Below are 21310 nucleotides of genomic sequence, written 5' to 3'. Positions count from 1 at the left end.
CCGCCCCCAGCATTAACCATGGAATGGAAACAGGACCTCTGAGGGTGTCCAGTGGTGTCTGCCACTGGGACATTGGCAGTGGATCCTTTTGGTCCTGTGGGTTGCAGGGTGGGGCCTCCAACATCTGGCTTGTTCTGGTCCCACAGATGTTCAATCAGATTTGGATTCTGGGGGATTTGGAGGCCAGGTCAACACCTTGGCTCTTTGTTCCTTGAGCTATTTCTGAGCAGTTTTTGTGGTGTGGTTGGAGCACCATCCTGCTGGGGGAGGCCCCTGCCACTGGGGAGTGTGTTTGCCATGGGGAAGTGTGCTTGGTCTACAACAATATTGAACTGGGTGGCATATATCAAAGTAACATCCAAATGAATGTCAGAGCCCAAGGTTTTCCTGCAGAACATTGTATTGCAAAGAGATGATGAATGTTATTCACTTCAGCTGTCAGTGGTTTTAATGTTGCGGCTGATCGGCATATACATCAACTCTGAATAAAAACAGCAGTGATAAAAATTATAAGAAGACAAGCCCTTTAATACATTATCCACTACTGCAATAACAGAGCCAGAGAGGAAAATACAAATCTTTGTCAATTTAAAATACAAATCTGAAAGATAAAGACTTTAACATTTTTGTCTCCTTTGGTGAAAAGTGACCTCTCTGCCCCACTGAAGCAAAAGGCAGTGACTGCTCAGAGTCACACTTCTGAGTCACAGCTTTAATATTTCTTCATTTGATGCCACATCCTTATACATAAAGTACATAGTATAGTATACTATGTATTAGGATGTGGCATTAAAAAGGCCGAGACTCTTCACTCAGAGAAGGAAACCACTGATGTCATGACACGGTTATGATTAAAAAAATCATTTCGGTGGTGGTTGTGAATTAAGAAAATTATTATTATTTGTGCAAATAAACTGTAAAACCTGTCACACTAAACCTGCAGAAAGGATTCTATGAAGGAATTCCTACTTAAACTACCATTTTCCAAGGACTAAAAGCAATGGGACTTTAAATAAAACACATGAATAACAATAACAATTTTTTCCTCTAGTTTCATGACAGTACTTGTTAGTAAATGGACTTGATTATTCAAACACTGAATGCAGATGTTACATTTCTACTGGCATGTTTTAAAGAAAAATCTATTTGTTCCCTCATCACTTCCACTGAAAGTAAATAAAGAGGGTGTTTCTCATTGGCCAATATGGTCAGATGGGTAACTCTTACTGTTGTATTGTTTCATTTTTGGATTTTCTGTTTCATAATTATGTGAGGGGATAATATCTTTTCAACATGATACAGTACATCTTCAGTGGAAATATCTGACTGTTTCAAGTTTTCATGCTTTGCATAGATAACATGAGAAAAGTAAAATGGTAGAGTGTGTGTGACACATTTAAATCATCAACAAGTGATCACAATCTGGGCACAACAATTAACCCTCTGGTAAACATATTACGGTCATGTCAAATAATGGCGTACAATATGGTGTGTGTGTATGCAGAGGTCAGAGTCATCTGGTCAGTCTCCAGGTGATGAAGCTTCCAAGACCCAGGCCGGCGATGAAGATGATGACGAGGCCGGACATGCGAGAGCTCATGGATGACATGCTCTGCATGGATGCGACCGCTAGCTCTGAGAAACTGTTGATCTGTGGACACACAGCACACACACTGAGCACTTTTCAACTTCACACTCCCAGGACCCATGGAACTACAGGAACTAAACAGGAGACTCCAAATTCTTTCCTAAGATCTGCTGAGTTTGATGCTTATTTATTTCTATTTCAGGACTTTTTGCTTTACATTGACACAAAATATGAAAGCTGCCTACTCAGGTGTTTTGTTCTTATACTTCAATATCTTCCCTCTCCTGTAGTATTGTGCTCTTCCGTCTCTCTCTCCTCTTCTGTCTCTTTCTGCAGGTATTTCTGCCTCTGGAGCTGTAGAGTCTGATCTGTGATGACAAGTCTCCTGCTGCTCCTACAACTCCACTCAACACCTGCTGCTACAATTAGAAATTACTTACACTGCTATTAGTTGTATTGCTATGTTAGCAGTTAATACTTTAATTATCACTACTATCATTACTACTGCTGTATTACTGGCATCACCTTACATTTCTTACATGGAACCTGTGTTATGCTATGTTCTTCTCCCACTATTCTCTCCACCCCCTCCTCCCCCCTCTCCCCCTCCCTCTCTCTCCCACTTAACCTAACTGGTCGAGGCAGATGGCCGCCCACCCTGAGTCTGGTTCTGCTCGAGGTTTCTGCCTCTTAAAGGAAGTTTTTCCTCTCCACTGTCGCCTAGTGCTGCTCATGGTGGATTTGTTGGGTCTCTCTCTGTAAATACCTATTTTAAAGAGTACAGTCTAGACCTGCTCTATATGAAAAGTTCCTTGAGATGACTGTTGTTGTGATATGGCGCTATATAAATAAAATTGAATTGAATTGAATTGAATTGAATTGAATACTGTATGCAAACAATTCAGCTATCCTCGCGTCTCCGTGGGTTGAAGAGAAGAGGATTTATTAGTTAAATAAAATAAGACGCAGCCAGCTGAAAATAGACTTCTGTTCTACCTAAGTGATTTGATTGAAGGTAAGACTGAGAGTATACACCACATAAACCTGTCCAATTTGTAAACACATCTTTTTTTCTTCATTTCAGCCCTCAGTCCAATTCTGGATTTTACCACCACAGGTCTGCAGTGTGGGAATCACTACTGATTAACATGTAGTGTTCATGAACAGCAATCAAATCATGATTTCATACTCTTTCAGTTGTCAGAGCAGAAAAAAAATATGTAAATCAGAACAACTGTTTAGTGGGTTTGGCTGCATTAAAACACAGTATAGGTGACCACAAAGAGCAGGAGGACACAGGTGTTGACTGATCTGTGGCTTTTGGCTCTGCAAACTCTGAACTGAACCCATAGGAAGGACTACCCTCAGATCAGAGACTTTTTTACACCTGGGTCTAAATTTAGTCTAATACCTCTGGTCAAACATGGATTAAGTTCTTGAGTTCTTCAAAAGGTTCTTGGTCCCGTGGTAAAGGTCCTGCACAGAAACATCCTACAAGGGGTTACACTGAATCTAATTACAATCAGTTTAGGCAACAACTAAAAAGAAGGATGTTATTTAACTGCTGTAGAACTGAGCACTCATCTGTGGGTTATTTGATCAAAGCGAACATGGAATCTGGTGGCTAAACAGCTCCCCCAAGCTGACATCATTCCCCACTGACATAAAATATCACCTTTCACTGTCTTCTCTGGATAGAATCTGCATTCCATAAAGATCCACTGGACTGAAAAAATAAATATAGCTACTCTGCTGTATAATCTCATAAAGTGAGGCTAAATGACCAATCGTTTCAGTGCTCTTACAATAATCCTGTGACCACACATCACACATGGAACAAACGTGGTACAGGAGAGTGATCTGAGAGAAAAGAAGGCCTAACATACCCATCCTCCATGTTCCCGAATCCAGCCCAGGAGATTGTTTCTGAAAAAATCCACAGTCCACCTCAGGATGTCTGTCACTGACTGAGGAAGATGAGCCTCTACCATCTGCTGGACATATAAACACAAGGTCTAAGTGAAATGATATTTGATTTTTTTGGCCATTACTTATCGGTCATTATGTGTGGAGCCTACAGAACTCAATTCCCTGCCAGTCTCAATCAAGAGGAGGGGCTGAGTTATTGGAAAATAAGAAAAGAGATACAGATATCCTTACAGCTGAACGGACAAATAATTTTTGCGTTTTGAAACTCAACCTTCCTTATTGTAAAGCAAATAACAACAGTGCCCACTCTTAAATGGACAGGTGATCTTTGCAAAGTGCATAATTGCACTGTAATGATCATTAACACAATTAAGAAACTCAAAAAATGAGGACCACAAGGGGTACCACTAGAGATCTTTCCATGACCCCTTCTGATCTGCAGCAAAAAGAAGCTAACTCACCCTGACAGCCAACCTGCCGGCGACATAGAAAAGCACAGCAATCCTCTCCCAGGTGATCCCATGTTCAAACACTTTGCTTGCCACTTCCTTAAATCTATCCCACTTGGAGCTGGAGCTTTGTGCCACCCCATCTATTGCACTGCAAACAAGACAAACGTTTAGGTGAAAAAAATTGTAAGGAGCCATACAAGTGTTCAGTGTTCTACCATGAGCTCTGAGATAAAGAGGTTGATACACCCACTCTTGGAACTCCTTGTCACCCTGTACTCGGTCACCGATGATTCGGATCATTTTGCTCAGCTGGTTCACAATCTTCTGCTCCTGCTCAGTCTTTACTTCCACAGCCAGTGGAGTGAGGGGTGGGACGTCTTCTGAGGGTATGTCCTTCAGCTCCTCCTCTATGACGCTGGCAGAGAACAGGAAGTTAAAACACAGGCCCTTTCCCAAACTGAGCAGCACATACTAAGAGAGATATTCTGAGCTGATCCTAAGTACGAGTCTCAGGACTGATCCGGGCATTCTTTTAAATCCAGTTCTTTCTTTACTGTATTCTACCATGCTTCGTCACCTCAAACTGCTGCTATGTTGCAGAAATGCTCCCCTTTACCACAGCCAGGCTCTACAGTGCAGCAGTGTCAGTGAGTGAATCTGACAAATTATTTGGTGGCACTGGTGATTGACTCTGTGCTGACAGCCAGGCTGACAGACTGCAGGGTCTGGCTAAACATTGCTACTTCACTGACAAAGCAAACAAGCAAGCTGCTCAGCTTCAGATGGCACTACCTTTAGTAACACTACACGTGTTTTTCTAGTTTCAACAAATCAACAGACTGAGCCATCTTCTCTCCAGCAAACTGCTTCACCTCAATTTCAGGTTGGAGTCCAAACCTCACGATTAAACTAGAACTAGAACATGAAAAAATTCTTTTTCGTGTTATATCGAGATATTTTCTTGTTTTTACTACAAAACATAATGAATCAACAAAACATTTCAGAGTTTTAACAGACTGGGAAGAACAGAGTCTAATGATGAAGTCAGTCACGGTCAGATGGAAATGTGGGAGGAAAAAGAGGTGAGCAAACAACTGCAGGTTTAACAACAGACAGTTTGATAATCATACATTGGACACATTCCCCAAAACAGTTTGCACTAAGATGAAGTTAGTTTAAAGTTGGCTATTGAACAGCTGGATTCAGCTGACCACTGTCAGTAGAGCAGGCCTGTTGACATCTGTGACTCTGATCACAGTTAATTCAAATCAGATCCCAAAGCCCAAAAACCATAAAAAACCATATTGCCCATCCTTAGATTCAGAGCCAGACAGAGCCCCCCCCCTTTTTTTTGTGCATCCCGTCCAGTTTAAGATAACAGAACACCTGCTGTTATCTTCCAGAAGCTGGAACAACCAGCTCTGAGAAGAGTGACACAAAGTTCAGTCACGTTTCATTTTATTGTGTTTTATTCCCTATGTAAGTCATGACACAGTATAAGTACGTAACATGGTTTGTGAGTGGTGTGATTTACTGTAAGAGGGTAAGAGTTGTTACTGCGAAATGAAACTGAAACTTGCTTTAGATAAGAAATCAAAGAAAGCAGAGTTTGGTTGGAAAATGAAAAAGAAGTCACATGAGTCATTTATGGTTAATGTTTGGGCTTCTTAAAAAGAAATGAGTTTTAAATACTTTATAACAATAAAAACGGCTAGCTGACTAATTACTAGTCAATAGTCAATCAACGATTTTGATAATTGATAAATTGTACTAATCAAGTCACAATTAAATGAATTCACTAGTCGTGAATATAATCATTTGCTGCTTTTCTTGTTTCTTGTTTGTGTTATTGTCTTTTTAATTGATGAAATTGAAATTTGAAATTTAATTGAACAAAACAAGTATGTGAAAAGGTGATGAGCTGTGGAAACTTGTGATGAGGATCTTTCATTCATTGATTCAATGTCAACTTAAATATCTCAATAATGAAAATATGCATTTGTTGAAGGACTTAATATTAAGTAGCACAAAACCGTTTTACTTTTAAAACAAGTATGATAGTTTGTTATAGGCAGGGAGATTGATCAATACAGCATCACTGAGTAAAACTATTTGCAAAGTATGTAAAAATCCGAGAAAATAAAAAGAAACTTACTCTTTGATCAGGGCTTCCCCTATCCTCTCATCTGTGGAGGAATAACAGCAACTTTAGTGTACACCCCACACGTTTAAAATGTTGCATTTACTTGCAATATTATATGACCATGGTCTCTGTGAACTGTTATAGTGTTGTCAGTGTATCCAGTTTGTACAGTCGTGGACGGTATAACATGCAGCGATGAAAGACAGGGCTGTTCACTTATGTTACTTTAAACTTTAAACTGTCTTTACTTAAATTTAAATTGTCAAACTTACCGGACATACCATTTCCTTCACACGCCATGGTTTAAAAAAAAAAACTTTTAAAAAACTTCCACAGAAACTTCCTCAGAAACTCTGCTTCCCTTCAGTGTCACATAAAACGATGAAAAGTAGAAGCTAAAGATTTACTACTGGAAGTGAAGTCAGCAGCAGTGTTACTTCGACGACGAAACTCGTAAAATTAAACTACCGTGAAGAAGGATACAGTGTGGACTCCGTTAAAAAGGACAAAATATGATGGGCGGCGCAAATGAACTGTCCACAAGCTAAATACATCCGTGTAGAAACATGTCCCATTTACTGACTGAAATCACTGGAAGGTGAAAGGTGTGTGCTGAAACATCCTCTGTGATTAGCACTCTGATCCCATTTATCTACCGTGGAAGTTAGAACTTACCTGAAATCCACACTGAATTAATTTAAAGTTTAAAGTGGACTGAGGATTCATGAGTTTCGCCTCTGTCAGTCTAGTGTCATAGAAGCAGCTGGCAGAATAAATGTCATTCATTAACATTTTGTTTACTCTCCTCTCTGAATATACATCAAATTTACCTTCACGCCCAAAACACTAGCCCCTTTTGGAAACTGAATACCCATAAACCGTTCCTTCTCAAAAGCCTACACATCAGCAGCCTGATAAAGAAGCAGAAAAAAAACTGTGTCCCATTTATTATTATTTTTTCGTTATTTGATGTTTATGCACTAGGTGCATTCGTGTCACTTTTTGTGTTAATAGGCTACTTGATGTCAGTCATGAAAATATTAATTAATGAATGAAAGACTTGTTAAATAATAATAAATAGGCCTGCATTTGAACAAAGAAGTCGAAGGCCTATAGGCTACTTTTGGAACAATGTGAAAAAAGATTATTTACTTTTACTTTTGGTTTTCCAAATATTTAGATTCATATTTTGTCACTCTTTATTATTTTACTTTATTTTAACTGTTTGTTTTGCTTATCTTGTGTACTCTTCCTTCGCCGTTTCTTGGATTATTAAAGGCAAACTAAAGGTGCGTACGCCTTTAAGAGGTGCTGCGCAGCGCTAACTTGATGTTGGGTTTAAAACCATGCATGTCGGTTAGAAATTCTGCGCAACGTCACCTGACATTAAAATCACGCGGGAGCAAGGTGCCTGCAGTTTTCTGCGGTTGACTTAAGCACCGCATATGATATCAAGTCAGCGCTGCGCAGTCGAACGCACCATCACAAGAGATATAACCGGGGGTTAGTTGGAATTTATCACAGCTTCGTCTAGGAGAGCGGTGACATCACACTGACATCCTGACAGTCATGTAAACCCCCTCAGGATGAGAAAAGCAAACGCACCGGCTGAATTTGCCTGTCGCTGACTGATTACGTCTTTGGTACCTGCGGTGCGACTTGAGCACGGTGGAAAGGTTTGGCTTTGCTGAACACCCAAGCAGCGTTTGACTTTTGTTTCACGCCATGTCATCCCTTCTAAAGGTCGACAACGAGCTGAAAACCCAGGTGAGTGTGTGTGAGCTTCCCGAGTCCTCAGAGACACCGAGCCTGAACGCCAAGCCGGTCTGTGATGAGCACTCAGCTCCCACTTTCATTCTTCTATGATATGACATCTAAAATTTCTACTCATGTCACCTAGTCTCAGTTTTATAGTTCTATTTTGCCAAATATTAATTTCCACCAGTTTTCTAAACTGAATGCGCCAGCTCCAGCCTAAATACCAGGCTCGTCCAATATGAACTAAACCTCGCCTGGAGAGCGAGGCGGCAGCAGGAGGCAGAGACGTAAAGCTGCGGTCTAGACGTCAGCCTTGACAGTCTCAACACGAGGACACAGAAACACTCTCATCCCGTTAGATACGAACATGATTTCATTGTAATTTGACATCAAAACAATCTATTCATTTTCTCCTCAGTCTTGTTGCTTCGGTTATTCTTTTAAACAGGAGATCTGTGACAGCGTTTATTCTTTAACATCCATATAACCAAGTTATTTTACATGGAACATTGAAATGGATGTAAGGCAGCCATCATCTTAGGCTCAGACTTCGTCGCTGGATCTGTCCCCAGCAGATCTTCTTGTTATTTGTGATAAATTGTAGGGATTTAAAATATTTTAGAAAATCAGTCATAAAGTATTTGAAAGTTTGGAGCCTTTCTACTGTGATGTATGAATGTTTGCCCATGGTTATAATTGGATTGAACCAAATCACATACATTAGATGGAAGATTGTCTAATAAGAATCTAATGTGGGAAAACTCAAATACTGAGATACTACTTTAAAGACTACACAATATGTAAGACGACAATGTCCTAAGGTTTCAAAAAGAGCAAGTCACATACTCAAATCTGAATCTATTCTAATCTAAACCCTAGTGGGATAAATAGATGTTATTTATTTATTTTTTGTCTCTTCCTTTTAACTTTGGGGACAATCAGCCAAGATAGATAACAAGTGAAAGCAGTTTTCAGATATAAAGAATCAGAATTACATGCATGAACTTGAATTCTATCTTCTTAGTTTCCAAAAATACTCTTCTTAATAACCCCTGAAATTAGCCTGTTGTCCACCTCCTTGACTACTTTCAAATTTTCTGTAATCTATATCAAATGAAGATGAACAAGTGGGATGGCTCTACAGACCTCAATGTGATTTGTTTTGGAAATCCATATCCCAAGTTTCCATAAAAATCATATGATAAAAACAAACCATTCACATCTAGTAAATCTGTTACAAAAACTACGTTGTTAGAGAACCAGTCTGGTTTGAATAAGGGTGTTTTTCTTTTTGCAGTTACCCCATTGTTCCACAAGGTAGAGATATAAGGAAAGACATGAAGCCAGCATAAAGTTGGAAGACAGTAATAGAGGTGTAACATGTAATATAAAATGTACAGCCGGCGCTAAGCAACATTTGCTTTAATTTGGAAGCATGTTTCTTGCCACTTGGCAAGTGTAAGTTCAGTATGCACTCTCTTTTAGCTCTGTTTTGGTCTTTAACAAATCTTGATGGAAATACCTGGCTCTTTAGCTGTTACCTGTGTCTATCTGCTGTTTCGTGCTGAGCAAGTACTGTAGAACTTTTCACTGAAAACTGCTGCCTACTGTTGCAAAAAGAAAGGTGGTGAAATGAGGGTGAATCAAAACAGATAAATGTATGGACCAGAGACGATGACCTGAAACTTGCTATGAAGCTCCATAAAGCCAGGCAGAGATGCAGGTTCAGGTGATAATTCTCTGTGGGCCCATTACTACCACTTATCCCTTTCACATGGTCACATTATTTTCACAGTGTCATTGTAAAATATGAATAATAGCCTCTTTAGAGAATCTTTAGAATATGAATTAACATTAGAACCTAACTGGCTGCTCAATGCAGATATATTGATACTGACCAATTTGTCAGCCAGTTAATGACAAGAAGTGTAAGCAGAGAAATACCAGAGCTGTATTTAGAAACATTGGTAAGTTAATGTTTCAGCTGTAAAACTTCTTGCCTAAAACATTTCTCGGTTGCGCTTGTTAAAAAGAACAAATGTAAGGGAACATCAACAAAAATATTCATTTATATTGTGGATTGTGAAAAGAAGATTCAATCAGTCAATGTATTATTATCACATTTTTAAATTCTCAAATCTCAATATCATCAGATCATATAAAATCATGCATCAGTCAGATTATACTTTCATTAACCAAAATACAAGCATTACACTCTCCAAAAAAAGTGTGGTTTCTAACTGCGCTTCAATCTGTTGGTACAGGTGGAAGCATTCAGGGAGCAGATCACTAGTGAGGTGAGCATCATACATTTGAATATTTTGATTATGTCTTTGCTTTCCTTCTCTTTTATGTTTTCTCTGCTTTGGTTCAGTTTATGTTGTATGTTAACAGTGTAAGAATAAGTTCGCTCTTGTTCTCTGCTGTTTGCCACTGTAGGCCGAGCATCTGGTCGCCAGCTTTTTCCCTCAAAAACTCCTAGAGCTGGATCACTTCCTTAAGGTAAGTTACCTGACTAACGGGCCATTTCACCATATAGGAAGATAATAATATAGTCCTGCAGATTTCGGTCCTGGTTGATTTTGTATGCACCTGTGTTGCTAAGAGCACGGGTGGTTTAAAACTACTATGTGCACCACAGGCTTACCAGGAAAGCCTAGCCACAAAAATACCAAAACTATGTAGCATGCTCTCTATAGACAAGCCATGACACACTTGACTTCATCTGTGCCAAGCTACTACTACACAATAGCAGAGCCCCTCCTGTACATAGAACATAGAACAGTGACTAACCCGTTGACAATTTTTAAAGGAAAGGAAATACAAAAAAAAAAGAAGAAGCTCAGCACAATCTCAAACATCCCTCATGCAGGTTCAAGCAACTTGATTTCAAATTGCCTGAGTCTGCATGAGGGATGAATCCTGCCAGAACCGTTGAATTGCCAGTGAATGACTATTGCTGAAAAACTACAGGCAATGACTAGAATCAAAAATCACTGTCCACCATTTGAGTCTGGCTGGAAACTTAACTCTCTCTTCTCCTCATTCCTTGTCATCTTTTCTATCTGTGTTTTTGGCTTAATCATTCTAAAAATACATTGAATGTGTTAGCTTTTTCAGGCCTATGAAATATGTATTTCTTTCTTGTTTTTGTACAAAGCTTCTGTACTTTTTTCATCCTTTTCCACATGATCTTTATCCAGGAACCGATTCTCAATGTGATTGACCTGAAGGAAATACATTCAGAGATCAACTTCAAAGTCCCAGACCCGATTCTCTTTACTAACAGCCATGATGGCATGGACATGGTGAGTCTGCAGTCAGTCATGTGATAACAGATGGTTGAGCTCAACTAAACAAAAAGTAATTGTTGAAAAAAAAAACCTAAATCATTGTGAAAGATGGATGGATTTTAGTGAAGAAGTGAATGATTCACACTTGTAATAAAAACGGAGGAGAGTTAGTCCACTGTATGTCTGAGATGATGGCGACATGGAGACTGTGTGGGAACATTTCTGTGGCTGTGGCTCCCTACTAGCCGATCCCATCAAGAGTAAAACTATATTTTCTCATCACCCTCTTGCACACACTGCATGGGAAATATAGGATCTAGTGTTTTTTGGACCTTGACTTTTTTAACCTGTTGTCTCCCAACTTTATGGAAGTTCAACAAAAGTTGTAGAGTACCTCTTTAATACCTGCATTGCAATAAGTGCATCTGAATAAATATTTTAATGTAGCAGGTCAGTATTACAAACATAGACATCCATCCATGACTGTCCAGAAGAAACAGGAGAACTACTTTAAACAAAACCCTATTCAAAAACTTTGACAGCCCTGACATTCAGCTGATAAAAACACTTGTTCTGAATTGTCTGAAAAGTGTTAGCCCTATAACTGATACTGCTAGGCAGGCTTGTTGTACCATGGCTGTGTTTTTTTTTTTCTTTTTCTTTTTTGGAGCTCATTAGTTTGATTACAGAGGGTGAATTAACAGTCCATGTGGAGCTCAGCACAACCTGGATTCCTGACTCTAGGCGTAGTGTCATGTGAATGAATTAGAGATGAGACCAAGGTATGCACCCTTGTTATTTAGAGGCTCACAGAGTAATGAGCTCTAAACAGCATAACTCACTGACTCCCACACAGTTATCACAACTGAGAAGTGTTGAAGGGTTTGTGTTACCTTCACCATATCCTGACTGTCCAGTGGAAATGTGAAGCTAAAGGTTTATCTAATAGGTCAGTGTGGTTCTCTGTCACGACCGCACTATCAGGACCTAAATTGTGACTTAAAAGTAAGCTGAAAACTAACTTGAAGCCTCAGTGTGAGACGAGTGGTAAACCAGATCGCGTTCACGTATTGATCGACAGCTGCAGGCTCCCACCCTTGACTTTGGCCTTGATTGGTTTGTCATTAGTTAGCAGGGGAGTATCACTGCTGCTTCTGCTGTTCTAAGAGGCCTTGACAGCATCTCTCCTCATTAAAATGTGTTTGAGCATATTTCAACTAAAACAATATTAGAAAATAATTACATGCTGTAGCTTTAATAAATAATTGTTGGACTTACAGTGGCAAGAAAAAGTACAGTATGTCAACCAGCTATTAATTCCAATGGTTCACTTACTTTTTCCACTACCATTTTGAATGTTGAATGAGTGTGTTCAATAAAGACATGAAAGATAAAAAAAAAAAAAACCATTTGTGTTACTATTTTTATTTGTCAATACCCTTGACTTAGATGAAGATCAGATAATATATTATGACAAATTAATGTAGAAAACCATGAAATTCCAAAAGGTTCACATACTTTTTCTTGCCACTGTATTGTCCCTAGTGGTTGTCTGTCATCTGTAAAGCAGTATGACTGTGAGGAAAGTAAACTGCATTCCATGAGGCATTAAATAGGTTGTTAAAAGTCCTAAATTTCATTTGGTGATCATTGCAGAAACCTTGTAGTTAGCACTAAACACAAAATACAGCTGGGTCTGATGGAATGTCATTAGATTTTCAGCTGTCTTTAATTCATAAAGTGTTCAATAAATTGAAATTTTGATTGAATGATGGCACTAGATGAAAGGCTAAGTGATGATCAGAATCATGAAAACCTTCCTCTGGGCAGCATGGGTATTTGTACCAAATGTCATGGCAATTAATCCATCATTGTTAAGATGTTAAAAAAGAAATAACATCTTGACATTTTGTTTGTCATGCAGAATACCAAGAAGAGGAAACTAGAAGATGGAGTCCCTGATCAGAGCAAACAAGGTAGAAAACTACAGCTGATTTTTTAAAATAATCTTCTTTTGTGTGTCTGGGTTTTGTATAAATGAGACTCTTAGTGACTTAGGTGATGAACAGGAAACTCATTGTAATGATTGTTTTTCAGGCATAATTGTCAAACATTCTCTGGTTCTAGTCAAATGAACATACTGAATGAATGTACTGTTTACTGTGTCAATTAACTATCTGAAGGTTTTAGATTATTGATGATTGATGAATTCAAGACACTTTGAGAAATAGTGACTACCATTTTTTCTTTTAACATCTTTTATCATTGATATTGTTAGCTGCAGTCCCTCATATCATTGTGTTGCTCAACTCTGAAATAGTGAATTGTGTATTATTCCACTTTTAGTTTAGGTTTAGAAGAGTTTTGTGTTGATGTGTGAATGATGGAAAGTACTAGCAGTCATCAAGTGTAACTCAACACTTATTATGATCAAGCAAGTGCCTGTTGAGCCTTGTCAGAACAGACAATGAGACAGTGAGCTGGATTTGCGAGGCTAGGACCGATGGCTAGGAATGATGGTACTTTATTTGCCCAAATCATTAAGCAGTGTGAGAATGCAAACCAGCTGCAACATTACACTTTACTGAGAAGAACAGTTTGTGCATGTGGACTGTCTGTGTTTGGTCCCAGGGGAAACAAAAACACCGATGATGCCAGAGGGAATTTTGAAATGTAACACCAGGCTGATGGACCTGATCGAACGAGTCAAACCAGAGATCAGGACGCTGATTGAGAAGTGCAACACAGTAAGTGTACACACACATACAGACACACACACACAAAAGGGAAACTTGAAGTAAAAATACACCGTTCCTCAGTCTCTCTCTCGAAAAATATCATTCTCAAAAACATCACAGCTCATTTGACCCGAACTGGTGGGGGGTGAAAGCACCATAAGTTTAAATAGCACTAGCCTAAAAGTTAGAAATTTATGACTGTATATTATTATGAATGAATACTAAATTATGAATACTGGGCTATATTATTTTAATAATATCTCTATGCTTTACATTTTTTACTATTTAGCCATTTGTCATTTAGTGTTCACTGAGAAGATCCTAATCTCACCATGTCTCTGTACTATCAGGTTAAGATGTGGGTCCAGCTGCTCATTCCAAGAATAGAAGATGGAAACAACTTTGGTGTCTCCATACAGGTCAGTTTTCACTGATGACTTCACTTCAGTGGTTTTGATTCATAAGCAGATATGAGGCTAAAATAACTCATAGCTTCTCATTACAAAGCTGGTACCATGAGTTTAAAAAGAATATTTTCTGTCCTGCCTGTATTAATTGTAAGCTTAAAACTTTACTCCAGTGTGCTTTATCTACACATGACTTGTCAGGGTGTTTACCAGCTTCATCAGATGTTTCTGCTCAGATTGTTCTGTTCAAATTCAAAAATAAGGATACACAAAATACACATTTGGAAATGGACTGTGCAAAGACACTCACGGATTTCTTAAAATGTACTGTATATTTCAGAATTGTACTGAAAGAGTAACCTAACATGAAATCTACTTTTTTCAGTCAGTAAAGCTATATGTGCAGTCATTAACTCTTCTGGCTTGCTGACTGTGCAGGTGTATGGTTAAAGATAAAGGGGAAGTCATTTGTAGTATTGAATTAACAACCAGATTTAAGTGTAATTTCTGTAAAGGAGCAAATAACAACAATATGCAGTAATACCAAGTTATGAAAGTAATCTCACATTGTTATGCAAGATAAACTGACAGAACACACTTGAAATTGTCTATTATTTGATTTCACAAATAAACTGTACATAGATATTCTTTACAGCCAGCAGAGGCTGCTAGTGCCTCTACAAAGGGGAGTTTAGGCTATTAAGTTGAAAGGTGCCTCAAAAGCTACTCAAAAACATGCCCTTGTAGTAATGGTGTAACCATATAGTGGTCCTGTCAATTCTTCAAAAAGTCAAGTTTGAATAAATTCAAATTAACATGTAATTTGCTCAAATGAATTCAAACTCAATGCAGTAAAATGCAGTATGAAAATCCAGTCACACACTACATAGTAGTGTGTGGTTACATGTGTGACCCTGGATTGGATTTGTATTTTGATGAGACTGAGAACATGCAACTACCAGAAGTTAGTCTATGGTTATGTGGTTATGTGTGAGTGCCATGTGAGATTTGATTGAATTTTTTGATTATGTTAAGAATGTGTGTTTATAGGTTAAATGTGGGGACACGCTTTAAGATAATTCTGTTCTGGTCTGTGTCAGTTGGTGATGATGTCAGTAAATAAAATACACTATATGATAATGAAATTAACAGGATATTGATTAAAATGGTATGCACATGCTGTGTGCTATAATTTTGTCATTCTGAGTTTAAGTATAGTCATTTCGAATTGAGGAAACTGGATTAACCATTTACCCATTTTTCACAGATTATTTTAGACTTAGTCTGATTGACTCCCCTTACTAATATTTACTCCTGTTTTATATTTACATGTTTGTGAATAGTGGCTTTATTGCAGTTAGTATGTTTAACACTGGGGGGAGCATGGACATTCTCCATAGCAAATAATAGAGGAGTAAGTGGTGTGCAGTCAAGATGGTTTTAATTAAGATGTCTTTTTGTTGGGAAGCATTCTGCTGCTATGGTTATACAGATGGTAGTGATGTAATCATAGCTCTGCATCTGTTTGTCTGTATGTGTGTATGTCTGTCTGTCTCCTCTGCCAGTAAATCACTGACAATAAGATACTAACAACAGTTTAATGCTCAACTCAGAACAGAATGTTCAAAAATGTTTTCTTAGTTCCACAACTCACACAATTATTAAACAAAATGAAAATTTCTTCTAATCAGCAGGCAATGCCTACAAATAGCTGCACCAAATGCAGATGAGCTTATCAGTGTTTTGGTTCTGACCAATCAGGTCTTATTTAAAGTATCTCAGCCTACTTACCTGTTAATCATGCAGGTTTGTTATATTATTGTGGTTAAAAGACAGTTAGTGAAAGATAACTTTAAATTACTGAAGAGGTTTTCTCCATGTGTGACAGGATGTGTTTTATGGTGTCTATTTTCAGCATGTCTGTGTGTGTCTGTAGGAGGAGACAGTGGCAGAACTGAGGACAGTAGAGTCAGAGGCGGTGTCTTACCTGGACCAAATCTCAAGATATTACATCACCAGAGCCAAGCTTGTCTCCAAAATCACCAAGTACCCTCACGTGGTAAGTAGTGTGTATATGGGTGTACAGCAGAAAGTATACAATACACTCACCAAGCACTTTGTTAAGATCGCCATACTAATACTGGTAATCCTCCCTTTGCTCTTATACATCCTCAGTTTTTCATGACATTCAATGTTGATATGACTGCATCACATCATTTCTGCTGATTTGTCAGCTGCACATTGATTCTGCCAATCTCCTGTTCTACCACATCCTCTGCTCTACTGGATTCAGATCTGGAGACTGGGAGGAAGTGAACTGACGTTCACTGAACTCACTGTCATAGATCAACAGATCAAAATCCCGTTAGATCAACATCAGAAATACTCAAACCAGCCACATTTTTCCTCATTCTGATGAATAATATATGAATATATATTAACTGCTACTATTTTATGCATTGTACTGCTGCCATATGATAATAGCACAAATAAGAGGATGTACAGGTGTTCCTAATAAAGTGCTTGGTGTGTGTATAACTGGAGTTGAGCTCTTGTCTGAGAATACAGCTTTGATGAACTGTCAATGTTACATCTCCACTCTGCAGGAGGACTATAGAAGGACAGTGTCTGAGATTGACGAGAAGGAGTACATCAGTTTGAAGATTATTGTTTCAGAGCTCAGGAATCAATATGTGAGTGCTGACTTGTCTTTTTAAACCCTCATACATACAAGCTGCAGTGAAGCAGGAAAAGGAGGAGCCTGATCTCTAGGTTCTCATTTATAAGAACTCCTCTGCACTATACCTTCAATGAAAAGGATGATATTAATGCATTGCTTGCTATTGTTTGTACTGATGGGAAATGATGTAATGCATGTACCAGCATACATTAGTCCAAAATGAGAAGACATGACGCTGCATCATCAGTACAGTATTTAATATAGCTATCCGCTATCATTAGACCTGACATTTGTGTTTTAACCATTTTTTCTATAACATGTTTTATGACCAACTGAATGACTGAATCATCTGTCATATATAGTGTGAATTCCTGGATTAGGGCTCATTGCAGCCTGTTAACTCATTTTTGCAGACCTTTAAATCTTTATGCTAAATTTAACAACAAATCTAATTCTAACATTTCTGCTTGTTGCTGCTTTTAGGTGACTCTCCATGATATGATCCTGAAGAACATTGAGAAGATTAAGAAACCCAGAAGCAGCAACTCTGAAGCTCTTTACTGACAACCCCTACAAACACACACACACACACACACACACACACACACACACCAACACCAACATCATCAGCTGTAGGTCTAACAGTACTGACCAGTAATTTCCAGCATGTTTTGGAGTACCTGGTGGTTTTACAACCTCTGGATGATTCATGAGGTATCAAATAAGCTGGTAAATGGTGCTCACTGTTGTGTATATATAAAACCCTATCCAACTGGGTCTCTCACACACCAACACACACATTGCAACTACACCTCCCTGAGCTGTCCACAGCTGTGGTTGGGATCCTCCTCCATTTTTGGTTTAGGCCTTACTCTGCAGCCACCAACATGCTCTCTGACATCTAACCTTTTAGCTGTCCAGTGCTCTGGAACCTGACATCAGACTGTTTTCCCATTAGTATTGTGACAAATCACTGTTGTCACAAAGACCACCTACATAGCCTGTCTCCCATCTGCTGCTCAGCTGGGACTGAAGTTCATAGGCTCCTGCTGTTTTCTCTTCCTGTCTGGGTATTGAGAGTCTTCTGGATGCTGTGCCTTCCAGGATTTATCAACAGCTCTTAAATGTTTTTTTTTTTCCTCCTTTTTTTCCTTGGGTTTCTTTTTTAGCTCTCTGCCTTACCCACCCAGGCAAAGTTCCCTTTGTTCAGTAGTTGCCCCTGCCCCTCAAACATTCTGTGTACATCGCTGAAGAATATGGACTTTCACAATGCAACTCTGCTTAGTCCTCTCCTGGCCTTATATTGCTCAAATAGAATACGGACAGCTTTTCTCACTGCTTCAGGAAGCAGCTGCGATTGTTTGCATATATATACATTTTTTTATGGAGCTTTTTTGTTCCTGACATGGAGATCCTTCTTCTTTGTTTTTTTGGTTTTGTTTTTTGTCATATATTTATGTCTAGTGACATAAGTGAATGCTGTTGCACCTCCTGTGCAGATGTGGTGGCATTACATTCATCCTCAGTAATGTGCCTCTATGCATCTGTCTTTAGTGAACAAGCAGGCTTGAACTGGAACTTAGAACAGTCCCACACAGCAATTGGGACTGGGATCATGTGATGATATGTATTCAGATATATTTTTTTAAATACAGAAACTGTGTTGCTGTTTTATTTTGGCTTTGAAAGGCCCTGTACACCCATGCTACACCCACACAGATGTACTTATTTTTTTTTTTTTTTTAGAGTAAGACTGATTCACTGCTGGCAGTGAACTGACCCTGCCTTAATTCTCTTTGCTCTTGAGTTACCTCAGACAAAATCTGGAGTCTTTTCAACACGATCATCAGTTTTCACCTGTTTTATTGTGTAGTGCAGAATAAAGATTGATTTTTCATTTCATCCTATCATTCGATAATGAAAACTGACACTTTGAAAATCTTGTGCAACTCAACAGTAGTATGGAAAATGATACTGAAGTGAGGGACCGTCTTCAAAGTACATGCGAAATGTGGTTTTATCCAGCTTTTATTTAAGTTTTTGAGTGAAACAGGTTTTTAAGCAAACGAATAAAGGAACATGCCAGTTACGGCTGTCACCTCAAAATCAAGATGTCACTCCCATTCATTTCTGTGAGGAACAGGGTGAGATGTTTTCACTAACCATCACGAAGCGACCTCCTCTCATTCTGCTTGTGCAAAGTTCACTTAAATTAATCTCTGACGCACAAAATCTGGAGCCTCTCAAGTGTCCACACAGTTTGAGAGATGGAGCGGGATTGACCTCTCAAACCGGGAATGCTAATTGTTTGTACTGTTTCCTAAAGTGTTTGATAAATCGCTGTATAATATTCAACAACTAGATTCCTGTTGTGTGCCAGCTACAGAGGGTGATTGATAAGTTTGTGGCCTAAGGCAGAAGGAGGAGTTAAACAGTTCTTGTTACACGCACTTGCAGTTCAAGTCTTTACAGAGTTTGAAGTTAATAACTTTTGTGGTTTTTCTGTTTCATCCAGGAGGCCTATCCCAGCTGACACTGGGTGAGCCTGAGGGGCCAAAGCTGGTGAATAGGGCGGGTGGTGGAGGAGATCCACATTCAGCAGATATCTACATAAAGGCTGATGTTGTCCTTTTGTGTATAATGTGAGCTATTTAACTCATCTCTGTCTACCTCAGGCCACAAACTTATCAACCTCTTGTATTTGAAGAACAGGTTCACATTTTTTTAAAGTCTGTCTTATAGTGGCTTATATATTACCAGTCGAATGTTTTAGACCTCCACCATTTTTCCAGTGTTTATTGAAATTTCAGCAGCTCAAGTCCAGTGAATAACTTTAACTGGTGCAAAGGTCAGCAGTAAAGTACCCAATGTAAAAAAATATATATAAATCATCTGGAAAATCATGTACATTTCATAGTAAACAGGCTTTTTTCATGTATGAAGAAATTTCTTCACTTCCAGCTTTCCGGTAGGAAGTAAATGAAGCCTTGAAAGTTAATGCAAACAGTTCCTTCAGCATCCAAACCTCTGGTGTGTGTGACTTCCAAACCCTCTGTCTGTACAAAGGCAGTGTTGGAACAAACTGTGCTACGACACCCTCTGATGGATTGTTAGCAGGATACAGTACTGCTTCCTGTGGTACAGTATTGTCTTATCAGTATACAGCTTTGATTGCAGAGTTCACTGAGACATTATGAGACACTGTAACACTGAAACAAGTCTTGGCAGCTGTAATTGTTCCTCTTGCCTCCACTGGCTGTGACAACAATAGTAGTTCCAGTATAGGTTATGTGGGACAAAACATGCATACAAATTCAGTTTACATTACTTCATCAGTGAGTTAGCCAAATCAAGGGGGTATCTACCAAAGACTCTGATCTTCAGAATATATGTTAACACAGAACAGAAACTCTGGATTTTGTCCTCAGTCTTCCAGTGGAACATTACGTTGGAATTGCATCAGGAAGGGATCTTGTAATGGCCAGTATGGACTGGAGGACCAGTTGCACCCACCAATAACTCCTCTAATGTACATACAGTATAGACACGGGAGTATTGCATTAACATTGACTTGAAAACAATGTAAACCTGTCCTTCAGTGTTTTTATTATTCAAACAGTATTTTGAATTTTAAATAAAAAGTAACAGCCTTGATTGAAGTGTGTGACTTACTGCCATACTGTACTTTCAGTGTTTCCCACAAGTAATGTTTTTATCTCTCTAAGAGTTGATATTTTGTCTCATAAGGAAAAGTCAGCTACTAATTTTGCATATATATATAAATCATATTGTCTTTTCCCTCTAACAGGGTAACTCTGGTATTTTTATGGGTGTATATGATAGATGAGGATAGATAATTGATCCAAAAACTTTTGAAATAAAAATAGTCAGTGCAGTATTGAGCATGAACTGTATACTCAGCAACGATGAACAGCTGACGCAGTGTAATCCAACTGGGTATTTGTTAGTTACTGTGTGGTACTTCTATGTATGTAAAGGATGTCAACACTTCTTTCACTACTAAAAGTCACACAATAACACTAACAGTTATTAACTGTCAGTGGAGTCTGGTACTGATGTACTGTGATGTTTCTGATTAAACAAAAAGGACCTTACTCTTTAATAAAACACTATATTTCTCTGGGAAAAAACTATTAGGGATCATATCCACAATGTTGTATAATAACAACCTGAGCCTTTCAGTGAAAAAAAACAAGCTTTTTGGTGGACAACTGCACAATTGGATTACCTTGCAGCTGCTATTGCAGTTGTCAGGTACACCATTCTTGCTCAATACTGCACTGATTCCAAAGAGTTTTGTC

General features: G+C 38.6%; 2 protein-coding genes across 4 annotated transcripts; one reads left to right on the top strand and one right to left on the bottom strand.

The window, feature by feature from the left end:
* Window positions 1–507: 507 nt before the first annotated feature.
* On the bottom strand, window positions 508–6662 carry LOC108874378 (apoptosis regulator BAX-like). Of its 3 annotated transcripts, none has more exons than XM_018662814.2 (6): window positions 6394–6662; window positions 6125–6155; window positions 4220–4384; window positions 3979–4117; window positions 3475–3582; window positions 508–1651 (listed from the first exon to the last, which is right to left on the bottom strand). In XM_018662814.2, exons 1-6 carry the CDS (start codon window positions 6410–6412, stop codon window positions 1514–1516), a joined length of 600 nt encoding a protein of 199 aa, XP_018518330.1. In that variant the 5' UTR covers window positions 6413–6662; the 3' UTR covers window positions 508–1513. The 3 variants fall into 3 exon arrangements, with proteins under 3 accessions (XP_018518330.1, XP_018518327.1, XP_018518329.1); XM_018662811.2 differs by having other exon boundaries at window positions 6385–6660; XM_018662813.2 differs by having other exon boundaries at window positions 3475–3579; window positions 6385–6658.
* Window positions 6663–7590: 928 nt separating this feature from the next.
* Window positions 7591–19094, top strand: LOC108874380 (proteasome activator complex subunit 3-like). Its single transcript, XM_018662815.2, has 10 exons — window positions 7591–7879; window positions 10135–10167; window positions 10310–10372; window positions 11074–11178; window positions 13088–13139; window positions 13795–13910; window positions 14252–14320; window positions 16245–16367; window positions 16915–17001; window positions 17472–19094. Exons 1-10 carry the CDS (start codon window positions 7838–7840, stop codon window positions 17550–17552), a joined length of 771 nt encoding a protein of 256 aa, XP_018518331.1. The 5' UTR covers window positions 7591–7837; the 3' UTR covers window positions 17553–19094.
* Window positions 19095–21310: the final 2216 nt, after the last annotated feature.

Source organism: Lates calcarifer, linkage group LG11 (genome assembly GCF_001640805.2).
Source record: "Lates calcarifer isolate ASB-BC8 linkage group LG11, TLL_Latcal_v3, whole genome shotgun sequence".
Taxonomy (NCBI): Eukaryota; Metazoa; Chordata; class Actinopteri; family Centropomidae; genus Lates; species Lates calcarifer.
This window is presented reverse-complemented; position numbering and strand designations above follow the sequence as displayed.

Excerpts from the sequence above, each read along its gene's own strand:
- LOC108874378 (XM_018662811.2), bottom strand. The coding sequence starts at position 6,412 with ATGGCGTGTGAAGGAAATGGTATGTCCG. Across the intron at positions 6,156-6,384 it reads TGAAGGAAATGGTATGTCCG|ATGAGAGGATAGGGGAAGCC; the intron begins GTAAGTTTGACA and ends ATTCCTCCACAG. Across the intron at positions 4,385-6,124 it reads GGGGAAGCCCTGATCAAAGA|CGTCATAGAGGAGGAGCTGA; the intron begins GTAAGTTTCTTT and ends GTTCTCTGCCAG.
- LOC108874380 (XM_018662815.2), top strand. The coding sequence starts at position 7,838 with ATGTCATCCCTTCTAAAGGTCGACAACGAGCTGAAAACCCAG. Across the intron at positions 10,373-11,073 it reads AGCTGGATCACTTCCTTAAG|GAACCGATTCTCAATGTGAT; the intron begins GTAAGTTACCTG and ends ATCTTTATCCAG. Across the intron at positions 11,179-13,087 it reads GCCATGATGGCATGGACATG|AATACCAAGAAGAGGAAACT; the intron begins GTGAGTCTGCAG and ends TTTGTCATGCAG.